Consider the following 17,425-nt stretch of genomic DNA (forward strand, 5'->3'; position numbering starts at 1 on the left):
AGACGATATTGCGGTTCTGTGAAAATACAAGAAACAACATTTAAAGCCCTTACTTCAGGTCTTTAAAATCAAAATAATTTCTTCTTAAACATCCTTTTCTTTATGTCACTTATCACTGTAAAAACATTGGTGACTTTCAGAAAAGGTTCGATATATGAACTCGAGAAAAGAGTTCTTTACATATATATTAGTAATCCTCTAAGCTCTGTAGCCTGAGTGTATGCTTTTTAGCAAAATACGTTTTCTTTACGTTACAGTACTGCTTTTCCATCAGAGATTTGCTAAGCTATGTAGATAAGAATGTGCAATATAATATGCAACAATAAAAAGCTTAACTAAATACAAGTGGAAACGCTTTCAATGCTAAAAATAAAAGTGGAAACGTGTTCATTGTAAAATAGAGATGCGTCCAAAAAATGTGAGCTGCACAACTGTGGTGGAAAGACCTAAATTGGTAATTTTATATCGACGATTAAATCTCTATCTAAATTTGGCAGATGAACCTAGTAGGTACTGCTGCCAAGTCGGCAATTTTAAAAACAACTGTCATAGGGACTTATGAATGAAATAAAAAAAAAAAACTTTATCACACAATCTTTAATAATTTTATAGTACAAATAATCTTTAGGCAATTATTACTTAAATACTTACATACTTACAACTACTTTAAAACTAACTGTGCCTCGCATTTTGAATATTTTGGTTCGCATAATGTCTCAAATTGACTGCCGGTGACATTAACCTCGACGCGTCGTAAATACTGCTGCGACTGAGCGGATTAAGATTTACAGGTTCTTGTCGATTATCGGTTTTCGAGGCGGAGAGGAATGCTGATGTCTGGGACTGTAACAGACTACCGGGTAAGGGTTGTGTTCTATCAAGTCGGTATTGTAGATTTTGTTTTTCCATTTGGTGGTGTTGTGTTCTGACTGCGAATCGGTTGACGTGAACGGGTATTGGTACGACGATTTTGGTGCCGGTGTTCTTCCCACTTGAATGACTTCCGGAAGCCAGTCCCGCTTTCACACGTTTCCATTTCGCTCTGCGATTTTGGAACCATATTTTAACCTGAAACAAAGATAATTTATGGTCATTCCGTCTTTGCGTTCATAAAACATTTTTAAGATTTTTACCTTCCCCCTATGATATTCATAATAGACCAGAGAAAAGAGGTCGGTCTTGTTTGTCCCCTCGGGAAGTACGTTAAGCCGCCGCGCGCCGATTCCACTTATTATCAATAAGCGGTAAATTTATCCCATACAAAGCTTATCACAGCACGTCTTTGATAATAGGATGGTAAATAGGCGCACCTAAAGTGAACCCACGACCTCCTGCTTGTAAGACCACGGCGATTGCCAGCTTGCCAACCATTATTTTTAAATTACCTGCACTTCGTTCAATTTGAGCGTGGATATTAGTTCCAAGACATCAAACTGTTATTACTCTGTCAGGCTGGAGAAGGTATCTCTTATTTATCTTAGCTGTGAATTTTCTGAGTTTGCATTCTATGCAGTGTGTGAGCAGTCCTCGTCAGGTTTGTTAGGAAAGTGATCTCACTTAAAAAATTTATAAATTATCCAACGTGTTCCCTCAAAACTACAATTTGAGGTTAATCAAGGAGTAAATAAAAAAATCTTTAAAAGCTGATAACGGCTCATGCCTCCTCTGGTGGTGACAATGGGAAGCGATGATCACCTAACATTTGGTGAATGTTTGCCTAATGTTAACGTATAACGTACCTTCAATGGTGCTCTATTTTGGGTAAAACCTTAAAAAAACACAGAATTTGAAATAAATCTACCTGTACTTCGCTCAATTTGAGGGCGGAGGCTATTTGAGATCGCTCTGTGAGGCTGAGGTACTTTTTAGCGTGGAACTCCCTCTCCAATTCAAGCAGTTGTTCCGATGTGAATGCTGTACGTCTTCTTCTTGACTTGTTCTCTCTGGGAGTGTCTGCTCCGTCTTCTTGGTCTGGCTCCGACTCGTTACCTGGTTGAGAGAAACAGTAATATTTTTTTTTAAAAATTTATATACAAGGCTAAAGTTAGAAAGGACTTACAAAGCTAATTAAAGGATTCGTTATAATGAAAAACTTATGTTCCACAATGTTTTCATGAATTCAATACTTTTAAAGAAATAACTGTATAAATATGTTTCAAAAGATAAGCAATGACAGCCTTAGTATCACATCATGTTATGTTAGTCATACTACACCGGTACTGTCAGTTAAAAAATTGGTTTTCGGATAATGGGGTGGACATCCCCAATTACCTACCTAAAACCTGGCTTGCACTGAGAGTTATTTGACAGAAAACTCTCAACAACTAACTGAAATAGTAGTATAGTGGCTACATGAGGTTTTAAAGGGTGTACTATTTAAGAAATAAAGAATTGATCATATTAATTAACGGGCTGAACAGTCTAATCCGGGTAACGAGCCTAAAATCTCGTGATCCGTAGTCAATTATGCTAACCGCTAGACCAAAGTAGCAGTTTCTGAATTAAGATTGCACCAACGATCCGTAGCGCAAGGATTACTTTGAATAAAAGCAAATAGATATTTACAGTGTGTTACCGAATAACGAAATACTGTTGAGGCGTGCATAAGTACATTTCATAAAGAATCACCCTGTAAAAATTCATTAACCAAACTTATAACAATTCTATTGAAGATAAAAAACCGACAAGGGCATGGTACCTACGTTACGCGACACGAACCTAATAAAGTGACAGGAGTAACTTGATTTTAATTTTGCATGTGAGTGTTTCAATAAAAATTACGCAAGTGGTTAACTCAGACACTATTAGCGTTTCGGTTTCACAGATAAGTCTCAGAGAAAGTAAATAATGTACTTCTAAAGCCTGTGTAATATTTCGGTTTTTGAGACTTAAGTTTTCTTTTCCAACAATTTCGTTGACCCCCGGAAGTGGTCTTAAGAGTGCGGGGTTTCGGGTTTGATCCCCTAGCAGGGCCAATTCGGAAACTCAAAATAGGTATCAAAATTTTCTCTGGTCTGGTCTAGTGAGAGGCTACGGCCACCCTCCTACTACTGAGATGTGTGGCCAAGCGATTTAGCATTACGGTACGATGTACGTAGAATCCATTAAAGTATATTATTGCCGTACCCATAACATGTTAGTCGGCTTCCGTCGGGAGATTGCAATCAAGGTGTAACTTGTGGTGTAATAAAAAAAAATGTATGAATGTCACTGCGAGATGTAAACGGAGCGGCTTGTTTCCAAACCAGAGGGGTCAACGCAACTTGTGGGTGAATACATTCTATCATGTGAAATAGACGGTGTCAGGGCGCTTGTACACGCTAAGAAAATTTGCCGTTCCTGCGACAGACAAGACAAATTTTTCGTGTAGACGACAAGAATTTTGTCTGTTCCACACACGAAAACTTTTCGTGTCTTCCGCAGACAAGACCAATGGAAACGTGTACACGACACGATTCTTTTCGTGCAGTCGACAGTCGGGCGTAGGGCGCGCAAGTAATAACAAGTGTAATCAGTGAGTTTCGTTTATTTATATAAATGTTAACTACAAAGCAAAAAAGAATGATAATTGCATATTATTATTATAACAAAATAAAAAAGGAAACAAAAAACAAGAGACTTTACTGGGTTCATCCAATTATACAAGAGAAAAATGGGTTTGGCGGGTTCATTACCCTTTACCGTGTCATGCGACAACATGAGGAAAAATTTGTGGATTATTTTCGCATGAAAATGTCTACGTTTGACAAGCTTTTGACAACAATAGAAAATAATATACGACATGAAAATACCAAAATGCGAGAAAGTATTCCTCCATACATTAGATTGGCCGTAACATTAAGGTAAGTAATTTTTTTAAGCATATTGATTTGAACGTTATACAATAATAAATGTCTTTGAAGTGTTACATGTTTCCAAATTCAACAGACTCCACATGTTCATATTCTTCAGAAAAGTCAAAGTGAAATTCATCTGTATGCGATGTTTCCACACTACTAATAGTTTCGGTGTCAAATTCAATGGATGTAGATTTTTGAGTACTGTAACCTGGTCGAGTCGAGTATGATGGGCCGGGTACGTTAAATGACGACGTAGAAGGCTGCGTTGTTTTGTAATACTCAGTACTCCATTGATGCTGAACATCACTTCCCTTTCGTTGTTGCGTAGAACGCACAAGTTTTAAAACTTCAAACTGGAAATCCACCATTTCCTCATCACTGAACTTATCAACACTCGGAGCTATACTTTTAAAAAATGACATGGCACGGCTCTCTTCTTCTTTGGTAACAGCCTTTATAAATTCTGCCATATTTTTGTCCACCTCGCTAACATCCTGTTTCTTTTTTTTCGCGATCGGTGTATGTTCTACGGGACTTTTTTCCACGTTTGTTGTTTCGGGTATATTTGACTCAGTGTCTCGGCGTGTTACAATTTTTGTCAAAAATAACATTTCGTCGTAAAAATCACATTTACGAATCTTCTTAGCACCCGATCCCGATTTCATTTCTTTAAGTCTTCTGTGACATTTCATCCACCTATCTCGCAAACTTGTCCATTTTTTTGCTGTAGACTTTGCTGAAACAAAAAACGAACTACCGTTAGAAAGTAGGTACCATCTATTGCAAGTAGACATAAACTTCATATAAAAAAGGAAATGACCTCATTGTAAGAGTAAGAACACACTTGCAATTAATCGCACTGCAAGTTGCAAGTGTGTTCTTGCTCTAAGACATTGTTACAATTTTTTACAGATACATGGCAACTGGAGATACCTTCGCACGTCTTCATTTCGATTTTCGAATCGGAATAAAAACAATAGCGAACATTGTACGTGAAGTTACTCATCATATTTGGTCAGAATTATCTACAGTTTATATGCGGATGCCAACACAAGAAGAATGGTTGAATATAGCACAAAGATATGAAATAAATGCCAATTTTCCACACTGTCTTGGAGCACTGGACGGGAAACATATTAGAATAATTAAACCCGAAGAAAGTGGATCAATGTTTTTAAATTATAAACATTTCTTTTCTATTGTTCTCATGGCTATTGTGGATTCCAACTACAATTACATTTTTATTGATGTAGGGTCGTATGGTAAAGAATGTGATTCAAATGTTTTCAAAGAAACACAGTTTTGGAAAAAACTTGTTGACAATACGTTAAACATACCATCCCCATGCTCTATAATAAATACTAACTATATATTACCATATGTTTTTGTAGCTGATGAAGCTTTCGCACTTCATGCTAACGTACTTCGACCCTACGGTGGTAACGAACTCACAAAAGAACAAAAGATATTTAATTATCGCTTGACAAGGGCAAGAAGATACGTCGAGTGTGCATTTGGAATAATGGCCAACAAATGGAGAATTCTGCACCGATCTTTAAACTTAAGTCTCGATTTAACAGTTGCTATTGTAAAAACTACTTGCGTTTTGCAAAATTTTATTCATACAGAAGAAGGTCACGTTGAGCCTTTAATCAATCGAGACCGATTAAATAGTCCATTGCATTTAGAAGGCAATAATCTCACAGCAGACGAAATTCGTCAAAAATATACTGAATATTTTTCCTCTGATGAAGGATCACTGCCATGGCAAGATAAATACACATAAAAAATAAGTTCTAAAACTAAAACCCGACTACTAAATTTTAATCCAAAAAGTGTGAAACAAGGAATTATTCTTACCTGCCATATTGTTTAAATAAACAATTACATGTTATATTTTTTTTCATGTTTATACGTATTTTATTATAAGTATTAGTCATTATCGTTTTTAGCAAAGCCGTGTCCGTATGCTACTTAGCGCTATTGAACTTATGATTGCTTGCAACTTAAATCTTTTATTGTAGATGTATTTAATGTGGGTAACGACAATGATTAATATTTATAATAATATATAGCTATATAGAATATATCTAGTAATCTGTATTTTTGAAAATTGTAAAAAGATAGTAATATGTTGTATGTACTTACCATATTCATTTTTTTTGACATTTGTCATTTCGTCGAAGTCTTTGTTTAAGATAGTAAATATTTCTCTCCATGCTTCGTATGTGAGTCTTTTATCTTTATATATGTCTAAAGTTTTGTCCCACAATACCGGTCGTCCTTCTACTAAAGTTATAAGTAACTCATCAGCCATTTTGTACTCTACGCTGCAATACACGTCCACACCAAACGCACAACGCACAACAAAAACTGGGCTGGCTCAACCCTACTACACCGCCCCCCCGCCGCTCCGCAACAACGTTCGCCGCGTCGTGTCTTGCGCAGACAAGATTTTTTTTCGTGCACCGCTGCGAGCAGTGTACACAGTTATTTTCTAGTTACGACACGAATTCTTAGGTACGCCCGGCGTTTTTTCTTAGCGTGTACAAGCGCCCTTAGATTGCACCTCGGTAATGACGGCAAGGTCGATAAAAAGCAAATAAAAAGCGACGGACGCTGCGCCGTCAGCACTCCGCCTTCTCACTGTAGCGCGCTATGATTGGACGCGAATACCGTCCGACGTAAAAGAAAGTAATAAGAGATGAAAGAAATGTAATAAAGATTTAAGATGTCAGGAATTCTTCAAAATGTCAATACTTGAAAAGACTTGTCCTACTGCCTAAACCGCTGCAGTTAAAAATTAAAAAATTTGAGTTTCTTAAATAAAAAAGGTAAGTTGTTCCTGATTAGGAATGAATAATTTTCGCCAGTCTGAACGAAAATACCATTTATTTTTAAATATATTACAGGCAAAAGCATCTTTGTGCTAACATATTATATGACATAAGCTCCCATGACCCTCATAAATAGGATTTCATGAAATATTGGATAATAGCAGGTGTTGCGGCAGCCCATTAAATCGTTAGGTATCGGATTTTTATGCTAAAAAAATAGAATTCTTGCAAACTTGGCAGAAAATTAGCGGTGTTTACCTCCGTGTCTTGGAAAGTACGTTAAGCCCTTGATAAAGGTTAAAGTCCGCCAACCTTGGATACAGCGTGGTGGGTCTGCGCTCTAAAAGCATCTCCTCATTATAAGAGAGGAGGCCTACGCCCAGCATATTAATAGGCTGAGCATAATGACAATACCATACCTACTCTTGCCCTGTCCTTTTCAACTGAAGCCAATGATTTCTGACTTCAGAAGCAGTGAGAGCTTAACGTTACAAGGACTTCGGCTTCCTTTGCTAGAGGACAAAATTATCTCAAAAGCTCGCCTACCAATCCACTTGGCCTAAATTATTTTTATTTTAAGGGTGTAGTGGGATATCCCGTGTCGTGTAGTGGGATAATAATGATGATGATGATTTATAATAATTTCCATTTTAGACGTTTAAGGCACGTCGCGTCGTCCCAAAATATCGACGCTAATATTTCTTTTCCACGCTAAAGTAATGAGACAAATTTCTTAGAATTCGTAGACTGTGGTGTCAATGTGTCAATCGACAACGAACTTAAGCATTCGTCTGAGCAAATTTCCATGAAAAAACGCCGATAAAAAGATCCCCTTAGCAAATAAACACATTTATTTCTTACGTTTGCGACAACGTCTATTGACAGTTATCGAACGCGTCAAATGAATTGTAAACACATCACAAATTTATTTACTACCAAAACAAGCTATAAGCACCCTTAAACTCATACAAATAAGAATGGTTGATCTAAAATTAATTGCATGTGATATGTTTGTAAACGAATAAAGCCGAGTTCCCGCCGCCGCGGCAGCGCGATCTGAATTTAAAATTCGAATTCGTAAATAGTGCGTTCGAAAGTCAGTCGGCGAAGTTAAATCGCCCGTGAACCTTTAATATGCAGTTTCGCTTGAATCGGATATTTATCGGTAAATTTCGATAAGCGGACTTCACTAGCCATTGCGGTCACGTTCGGAGCGGTTTAAATTTTTCACGCGGGAAAAATTCGTTCGAAATTTAAAAGCATTAAGTATTTTACATGCAGTGATAAAATGTTTGATGAATTTGTTTAGGAGTTTTTGTGCTCATCGTTCTTGAAACCGATGAACTCTTGAACCGATTTCTGGCATACAAAATTACTGATGACAAATATTTAATAAGCTGCAATTTTTTGGCAAACGACGAATCGCGGCGGGCGGGTTTTTTAAAAGGCTTAAAAATCTATAATTTAAAAAAAACAATCTGAAATATAAAAAAAATCAAAATAAAAAGTAGTAGTTTGAAGGATGAATTATTTATTATTTTTGTAATAATATTATTTTTTAATATAAGTTTAGTAATTCGTGGACAATGATGAGGGTTTTGTGCTAGTGATATTTTATTTTTAGCTGTCTTTAATTTTATTTTGTGTATGACTATCTGTTGTCCCTAATAAATAAAATAAAATAAATAATAAAAAAAACCTTATCAATGTGATTTTAAGTTTGTTAAGGTTTCCAACCGAAATTATTAAACTGTTCGGTGCGTGCTTCAGTCACGTCTTCATGTTGTTTTTCTTTCTCGAAATAGTATAGGTATCTATCTTTTCCTTACGTTAGGTACCATCGCACGGTCGTCGAAAATTAAAGAGATCCGTTAATTTATAATGCATAAATATTTCAATTTTAGCATCGGACTATCGTCTGACAAAGGACCATTGCATAGTACTCAGTACTAATTGCTTGAAGCATGCATTGCAGTGGGTTGTAACATAACGGATGAAATTTTGTATAGGAAAAATCATCCTGTCAGAGTACGTGGATGAAACCATTGGGCGAACTGCTCGTATTAAAAAAGCAGAAGTGTGTTTGTTTTATAAATTTAAATTATTAATTCCTCCAAGTATAGGTAAAAACAGTAATAAAAAATTATAAAAATAAAAAAAGTGTGTTTGTTGCTTTGTGCTTTATACAAGCAGCAAAAAGTAACGCAATCACGTCAGCACGTTGACTGATTGACACAAACCAACAAAGAGCACTTTCGCCCACAGCAAACTAAGCCCGGTATTATTGTTCTTATCATCATGTCACAATCTGATAATGCAATCAGTCTGCGAGAAGTCGATGAACAGACATAAAAAACATACATTATAAAAACATACATTCAGTCACACATAGGACCTTTTCGTTTTTTGATTTAACGGAAAGATACAAATCCATTATAAAAAGTTTTGAAAAATATTCCTGTGTGGTCACTTCTGTTTATTATTTTAAATATAATAAATAAAAATGAGTTTCTTGGGAATAATTTTTGTTATTGTTGATTTTGAAAAAGGTGCTACGTAGAGAAATCTTTTCATAGAAATTAGAACCCTATGTAGTTCCCGATTATTTTCAGGTTCGATACGCTTTACAAAGGTAAAAACTATCCAAGCTTAAAACAATCTGGTTTAAAAGTGTGCAGTGGTTTTATTTCCGATTGCAATTAAGCTGAGCCAGTCGGGAGCATATTATGTACCTACCTACCTAATAACCGAAATAAGAAGGTGTGAGTTAGATAACGAATTCGCTCCTTATCATATTTTTTGACACCTTAGTTTAATTTATCGATAATTGTGATACCTTATAAAGGTAGGACAGCTGTCAACTTATTACTCCATTTCACGCCAAAACGGCTGCAAATATTCTGTTCGGAAATCTCAAATGTCAAATGTCAATTTCACGCTACAGATGCAGTTCTAGTGGCGTGACATTTATTTTCTTTTTCAAATTTCAAGCAAGCGTCACTAATCATACAGCCACGGATATTAATGTTTGTGTATGATTTCAAAACGATAACAGGCGTGAAATAGGTTATTTATTAATGTGCTTTAGGAATTTATTGAACCTATCTGTACTTGTGTGTGAGTAGATATAGCAAAGCGTTATTTAACTATAATATGTTTATTAATTTAAATAATTTAGAATATATTCAATATTTCTTTTATTCATTAAAATTCTACTCTATAATATATAGTAGAATTTTAGAGCTGTTTTTTTGTGTGATCATCAGTATAATGTCCTTATTCTACATTGGGCCCTAGCAGAATATAGGATAGAGTACAATTAATGCACTGAAACCAAGTGAATAATGTGTACCTACTTTTGTTTGGAGGGCAGAGTCTAGGTAGTGAAGAAGACATTCCGGTATGCACTGTCATACTGTAATCCACTTGTCCCATTTACACCCTTGATGCCGGTTGTTTTCTATAACTACACACCTCACTACACTGCACACCCACCGACACACATCTCAATAAGACCTGTAAGTGCGATCAAAATAGATAGATAAATATGATTTATGACCAGAAGCCTCAGTTTAAAATGCGTCGAATTACAACTAACCAACGCTGCGTTTTCTAATGCGGCGATTCCTGAACATTGGGACCGCAGGCGACCTTCTGTCTGAGCTATCAATCGGTACGCCTGATTTTATTTAGTTAGGAAATAAATGTGAGGTTTTAACAGTTTATCAATGAGTTCTATTCCTAAAAATTGTTTTCGTGCTGCAGAAGAGGGCTGTTCGTGCGATCTATAAAATGGGTCCGAGAGAGTCATTGAGAGATAAATTTAAAGATGTTAAGATAATGACAGTTTTTAGCCAATACATATTTCAAAATTTAATGTATGTTCACAAAAATACATCTAAATTTAAGAGAAAATTTGACTGCAATAATTTGAACATTAGAAGCAAAAATAAACTTGCAGTGCAATATACTAGACTACACAGAATAAGTAAGTCATTTAAAGGAAATTGTATACAATTTTACAATAAATTACCAGTTTATATGTCTCTGAAAAAGTTCAAAGTTTGTATTAAAAATAAGCTTATAGAAAAGTCCTATTATAGTATTAAGGACTACGTCAACGATAAAAAAGCTTGAGTGTAAATTATTGCTCTAATCAGGTTGCTTCTTTAATAGTTTTTAAATGACAATGTGAGATGGTGATAACGAAAAAAAAAATAACAACCGGCTAAGTTTGTTGTGTGCTTCTTCTTAGACCAGGGCGCGTTTGGAACCCTCGTAGCTTTAGTTTTAAGTTGACGAATTTATTTATCGCCATCAACTCACTCCTATGTCGTATTTTGCATGTAATGTACGCATCAAAAGTGCCATCTATGTGCCTATTTGAATAAAGAAATATTTGACTTTGACTTTGAAAAGGAAAAATGCTCGTGTGAGGAACATAAATGTTTTTCAGTGTCTGGGTTTTTTTATAGTGAATAATTGATGGACCATTTCATGGTAAGTGGAAAACTGTTGCCTAACAGAGCAACACTTAACAGGGCATGAAAGGAACACATACCGCAGTGTTGTCCTGTGTCCGCAACGGCTTAGTTGTGAAGCCTTATCTGTGCCTGTCATTACTCCGCCATCCACGCCCTGCTGACCAGAACACAGCATTGCAAAAATGCTGTTGGGCTTGTATTGCTGTTGATTGTTGAGCTGTGACTGATCACAAAAAGCCTACTACAACTAAAATAAGGGTGTTTAACTGTATTCTGTATGCTTTAAGTATTTATGTATATTATTAAAAAATATATATTCATCAGTTACCCCAGTGCTCATAGCACAAGTTACGGTTATTATGGGGCTAGATGGCGATGTCGTAGTATATATTAATTTATTTACTAAAAATCCGTCCTGGCTTCGAACGAGCGCAATGTATTTCAGAGTGCTTTTTTGCCTGATTTGATATTTTTTTCGCGTGGTTGAATATCGCGCCCCGCTTTATCATCTCATTTGAAGAAAATGCAGTGAAGGAAAATTTTGATCCTCATGAAATTCACAACGTATCTATAGTATTTAATTGGTCAAAGAATAATACTGTGTTATTTGTACTGTGGAAAATGTTAAAGATAAATACGGTATCTGTAGGGATAAACACACACCGTCGCGGTCTTTTTTGTAGACCTTTTTAAGGTGTACAATAATGTACATTAATGTTTATTATTCTTATTATCTTAGCATTCAGCCAGCAGCGTTTGCAATGCGAGCGCTAAAAAAAGTGTTTATTTACGACATAACATTTGAAACCTCTAAAATTGACCGTGTTTCTCTAATTTATTATGCATGTATACGTTCCTCTTGAATCTCTCTATCTATTAAAAATACTTCATCAAAATCCATTGCGTATAGAACAGGCAGACAGCGGGAAGCGATTTTTTTTTATACTATGTAGTGAAATAACTTTTAGGTAAGTTTTCTGTCTCTATTTCCATGCTCATTCCGTCATTACTGAAGATCGTGGTCGTCGAAAGATCTCAGCTATTAAATATTCAATTATATTTATTGGTTTACGTTTTGTCCATTTTAGCGAGTTAGCGACAAGGCTGCTTGGAAGCAGTCCACTCTGCTTTCGTCTCTCCCAAGATAGGAAATTCTAAAGAATGCAAACCTAAAAAATTCAGTTGAAAAAGGGCAATCCGCTGAGTTCCTTGCCGGCTCTTCTGCGTAGAAGCTGCCTCCCGAACCGATGGTAGAGGCACCACAAACAGGCTGACTTGACTTTTCAAAAGTGCCTATAAACTAGACCTACTTAAAATAAATTAATTTTACATTTTAAATGTTTTTTTTTTTGATAGTATAGAATCTGCATGAGTTAGACTCTTTTTACTGCTGAGCACATCTCGTTGGTGACCGGGGTATTTTGCCTTATGTGTAAGTAGATGAGAGAAAATTCGAATAATCTCTAATCTAGTATAGACATATTTGTGTGCTTGGCTAGCCAGGGTGATCTCAACACGCGCCTCAATCACCACATCTCGATCGCGCCCCTATCTTTCGCCTTTCTCTTGCCTTGATGGTTCATGATTCAGCTGCATTCATAAAAATAGGGTAAATAATGGCTCGACTCGTGTTTTTAGTTGTTATGCCTCGATTTCACCATATCTTACCGTCTAGGCATGTCATAGCACTCTTCGCCATCGCGATGCTTCTGTTTGTAGATTTTATTATACTTATAATAATCAACAGACCTAGTAAATGGCGCACCTGATGGTCTTGGATACTGCATAGTCATCGTCTTAAGCAGAGTAACATTTCACAGGCACGCATGCACGGAACACGTCCTGCAACGTGACGCCCTGTGTCCATCAAACTGAGGCGTAAGTGTAAAACGTCAAGTGCGTGCGGAAACCACGCTTTACACCGAAATACTGTATTGATATATAATATATATAACGACACTATATCGCGGCAGAAATAAGAATGGTAGTATTTCCCTGGATGAGGACACAATGACAACTACCATCCTTGCATATTTGAGAGCCCAGAAAAGTTAATGTAATTCTCTATACCTAATGTCTACAGATGGTACACTCCCAATGTAAAAGGAACCCTTAACTTATTCAACCGTGCTATACCGTGGCGAAAGACAACCACGTACTTGAGTGAAACATTTGACAGTCGTTTCGCAGATCACATTAGCGCGGTGCGGGCCGCGCTGCGTTCGGCCTCAGTAGAGAAATAATATGAGAAAACAGTTAAACAGGCGTAGCAAGTTGTCACTTTGTCATAAAGTGACACTCTACTAAACCTCTTAGAGTCACTACAAACATACCTACTTGACGTTTCAAAAGTGCTTATAAAGTAGGCCTACTTGAAATAAATGAATTTAGAATTTTGAAATCTGTGTTCGCCCTATAATATCATATGCGAGCGTCGCCTCCGCGTTTCACTCTCCCTACGCATATGAGAGATTCCAGACTCTTCAAAATCGCTTCATGCGCAACGCTACCGGCTGCCTCTAGTTCGTGCGCAACATGGAGATCGCATAGAGATCACAAACTCCCCACAATCGCCCAATATTTCAATAAACTCTCGAAATTTACTTTGAGAAGTTCATTCGGCATCCCAACTCTCTCATAGTTGCGGCTTCTTTTTACTTTAATTTTTTTTTGAATTTTGAATTTTGAATTTCATCTAACCCTAAGGTTGGGTGAGTAAAAAGAAACCACTCTCAACAAGAAGAGGCCTAAACATATCCTTCACAACCCCGACGATTAGATTACTACTGACAATGCCCTCAGGACACACAATCAACCTCTGCACAGCGGCTTCGCCGGCGAAGTCGATGTCCTCGAATTCTGTCGCCATCCGGACGTGGGTTCACACCACGACCTTCGAGGCGTGCGGACTAATTACCGTCGGAAATCCCTTCCCTCCAGTCGTCGCCTGAACCCAGGGTCGGCCTCATAATATGAAGCCGACAATCCCTTCGCTTCTTTGAGCCCTAAGGTTCAAACTCGTCCTGCCCCTATTCGGAGGCACGTCAACAAGCCCGCGTTATTCTGTCAAAATAATAAGGGTACTGGTTTAATCAGAAACACAAATTCCTAAAAAAAAAATCGTCTTTGTATTGTCTGTAGACACCGTGGTGTCCGTATTACTCGAATGTTTTGCCAGCAAGATCAATTATCATTAGTTTTGCTTGCTCTTGTTATTGCACAACCCAAGCCTAAAACTCTCCGTTTGCAGTATTTGTAAGAGCTTTTTCATGTCCTCCATTGAGGTGGTAACGCGAACTGTATCATCATTCATCAGGTACCTTAGTTTACATATATATATATATTATGCGATATTATATGCTCGCCAACTAGTGGGAAACCGCCTTTTCATTTTCGCTTCAATAAAGCCACGGATTTAGTATTTACGTGATTATATAATTACGAAGAGCTCAGATACAGGACTAGCTTACACATAACCTGACTATAGACCGGAAAGAGACATAGGCTAATACTTTTTAACCCGTAAAAACATTCAAGCCCTATGAGACTATAAAGAGCCATTTTGTTATAAATTATTTTATGCTAAAATAGCTAAATGGCTTTTAACGGGACTTTTAGATAACTTAATTTGCAGGATAAATTTACCCCAAAACCTACATACTAAAAACTTTTATATAAATTCAATCTCGCGTGTAATGATCGTGAAAACTCTCGCACCGGCTTAAGCTAGGTAGGGACTGGCCCTCCGCTAGCTGGGTCGCGGATGTGTGCGAAAGTGTTCCCGTGACCCAGCCACCAGGCGACTGGTAGGAACACCGTGCGGTTTTAGTCGGTACGAGTCCGACATAATCACCGTGCCTCCGTGGCGCGGTGGTATCCATGAGGATTTATCCCATGAGAAAAAAAAAAATTAGGGACTTGCCCAAGTTAGCCTCACGAAATAAGTAAATACCTAAGTACCTACCTGGTAAGAGCTACCTATGCACTGAACGCAATAACACTACTTAAACTTCTAGTAAAAGCTATATATGCACATGCGTTTTGCATAAGTTACTAGGTTTTCGGCTTCCACGAGCTTTCTGTGCTGCCACGTGCCGTTGCAAACGAGTCATAGCGATTGACCGTAGGTGTGTGAGCGGTATGAAGCCATCGTTAGCCTCATTCTGCAACGATCTGCAATCGATCTCTGCATGCAACGGATCGCTCGTGATTGGGCTCATACCGAAAGATATTTGTACGCACCATTATTGCCATCTATGGCCCTACTTATTATTATTAAACTCTTTATTTGTATACCACAACAGTAACATATAATAAAAACAGAAACGTATAGAAAGAAGTAGAATACAAAAGGTGGCCTTATTGCTTAATAGCGATCTCTGCCAGGCAACCTTTGAATTAGGAAAAAAAATAAGAGGAGAATAGACTGCTGGTGGTACAAATTTTAAACTTACTTTCCTGAATAAAGATATTTTTTACTATGACTGGCGGGCGTTCGCTACTTCAAAGGTTCGGCAGTGTAGATATATTAGAACGTCGCGATTCGGAGTATTTGGATGCCTCAAACTTATTTGGTATTTTGTTTTCAAAACGTTATAGATTTCCATTGGAGCAACGAGGTAGGTCTATTTTCGTCTAAGAACGAGACAGAATATCTTTGCTTATCAGTGGCACAGGACCGATAAAAGGGCAAATTAATAATTATAAAAACTCAAGTCATCAATGAGTTCTCATCTACCCTTTGCTGTCAAATGACACGTTGGATTTGTCGTAACAACTAGTGATATCCATAACAGGTATAGCTAACTACAAAAAAAAAAACGATTAGTAGGAGATTCATAATTACCCTGTGCATTGTCTTCCGCACCATCACTCTCCAGCTCACTCCCAACACTAACAGGACTCTCCCTCTTCTCTTCTTCTCTATTCTCCTGCGCTATCTGTGTCGGAACAGCACCGAAAACCCTCGACAACCACGGCTCGGGATAGCCCAATAAAAAAGGAAAATTCACATTTTGTTGCAAAAATGGTGCATTCAAATAACATCGCATCCTATTGAATCCCTCTGATCGTTCATTTTCTTCCTCCTCGGAAAGTCTAGAACTCTCCGAAATGTTGTTCTCTATGTCTATTTCGGGAGACTTTCTGTCGCCGATAATAGATTCTATTGAAAATGGTTTTGGGGCTTTTTTTTTAATCTGCGATTCCAACTCGGACTCCATTTCACAATTTGTAACAAAAAAAAAATACGTAACACTGTCCACAAACACACACGGAATTTAAAATTAAAAAAATAAATTCGAATTTGGAACGCGCGATACGTGCGTTCTCCGCGGCATCGTAGTGATGTACTCAGAGTCTCATCTTGTCGACTGTTGTCGCCCCGCCCACATACGGGGTGTAGACGAAGCGTAATTTTATTTTATTAATGCTCTTTAGTCGGTTAAGCGAACATAAGCTTTATTACTATCGCGATAATACCACTGTTACTATCAAAAGATACTATTCTAACAACATCCTAAAGTTTCAGTTTGCTTAACTATTTTCATTTTTAACATATTCTTTCGTAACTGTTATTTTTCTCCAGCAGTGCCTCTGCGTAGTTTAACTGATTCACGCATGGGATTTTAAACCTTATTGATTTATTCTTCAAAGTACAATTTTATCATAGAATGTAGATTTCATAGTGCTTTTTGAAGCTGATTATAAAATGATTAAGAACAGTTTACTGTTCGGTTAAAAAGAGATGAAAACACATTTCCTTTGTGTGGAATAGAGATGGCGATATGGATATTTGTGACCGCTTAGTACACTGGTAATTGGTGGTGATCAAAATGTTTTGCCAGCGTCAGCTCTTTGAATAAGTTTATCGTCTCATGCTGCGTTTGGGGTTTTCTTTTTCCACTGGCACGACATTTTCAGATGGTCCTAGTCGTTCATCTTTGTTATCACTTATCGGACAAATTTAGACGTTTGAAAATACATATAGGTATGCAGTAATAATACGACTTAAAAAAAACGAATATCTTTATCTTTAGTATATTTCAATAAAGGATTTATATATCTGTTAGGGTAAACTTGTGTGGCTTACAATGGCTTAATGCATGGCATAAGACCGATGATGGAGTAGAAATGGTAACTACCTAATGAGTTTTTTAGCCAGTCATTTCTCAGTTGAAATTACATTACTGGCTATAGTTGTATAAACTATAGTCACTACAAGACTGGCATCTCTATTCAAGTGGCCGACTTTAAATAAAATTTT

At 37.1% G+C, this 17,425-nt stretch overlaps 3 protein-coding genes across 3 annotated transcripts; 1 reads left to right on the forward strand and 2 right to left on the reverse strand.

The window, feature by feature from the left end:
- Nucleotides 1-634: 634 nt before the first annotated feature.
- Nucleotides 635-16,479, reverse strand: LOC120625205 (homeobox protein GBX-1-like). Its single transcript, XM_039892192.1, has 3 exons — nt 16,007-16,479; nt 1,802-1,989; nt 635-1,068 (listed from the first exon to the last, which is right to left on the reverse strand). Exons 1-3 carry the CDS (start codon nt 16,380-16,382, stop codon nt 673-675), a joined length of 960 nt encoding a protein of 319 aa, XP_039748126.1. The 5' UTR covers nt 16,383-16,479; the 3' UTR covers nt 635-672.
- LOC120625204 (protein ALP1-like) lies at nt 3,315-5,938 on the forward strand. The gene is made up of 2 exons (XM_039892191.1): nt 3,315-3,842; nt 4,752-5,938. The coding sequence occupies exons 1-2, from the start codon at nt 3,538-3,540 to the stop codon at nt 5,623-5,625; spliced, it is 1,179 nt and encodes a 392-aa protein (XP_039748125.1). The 5' UTR covers nt 3,315-3,537; the 3' UTR covers nt 5,626-5,938.
- On the reverse strand, nt 3,842-6,378 carry LOC120625206. Its single transcript, XM_039892193.1, has 2 exons — nt 5,988-6,378; nt 3,842-4,575 (listed from the first exon to the last, which is right to left on the reverse strand). Exons 1-2 carry the CDS (start codon nt 6,154-6,156, stop codon nt 3,905-3,907), a joined length of 840 nt encoding a protein of 279 aa, XP_039748127.1. The 5' UTR covers nt 6,157-6,378; the 3' UTR covers nt 3,842-3,904.
- Nucleotides 16,480-17,425: the final 946 nt, after the last annotated feature.

Source organism: Pararge aegeria, chromosome 7, assembly GCF_905163445.1.
Source record: "Pararge aegeria chromosome 7, ilParAegt1.1, whole genome shotgun sequence".
In the NCBI taxonomy this organism is placed as follows: domain Eukaryota; kingdom Metazoa; phylum Arthropoda; class Insecta; order Lepidoptera; family Nymphalidae; genus Pararge; species Pararge aegeria.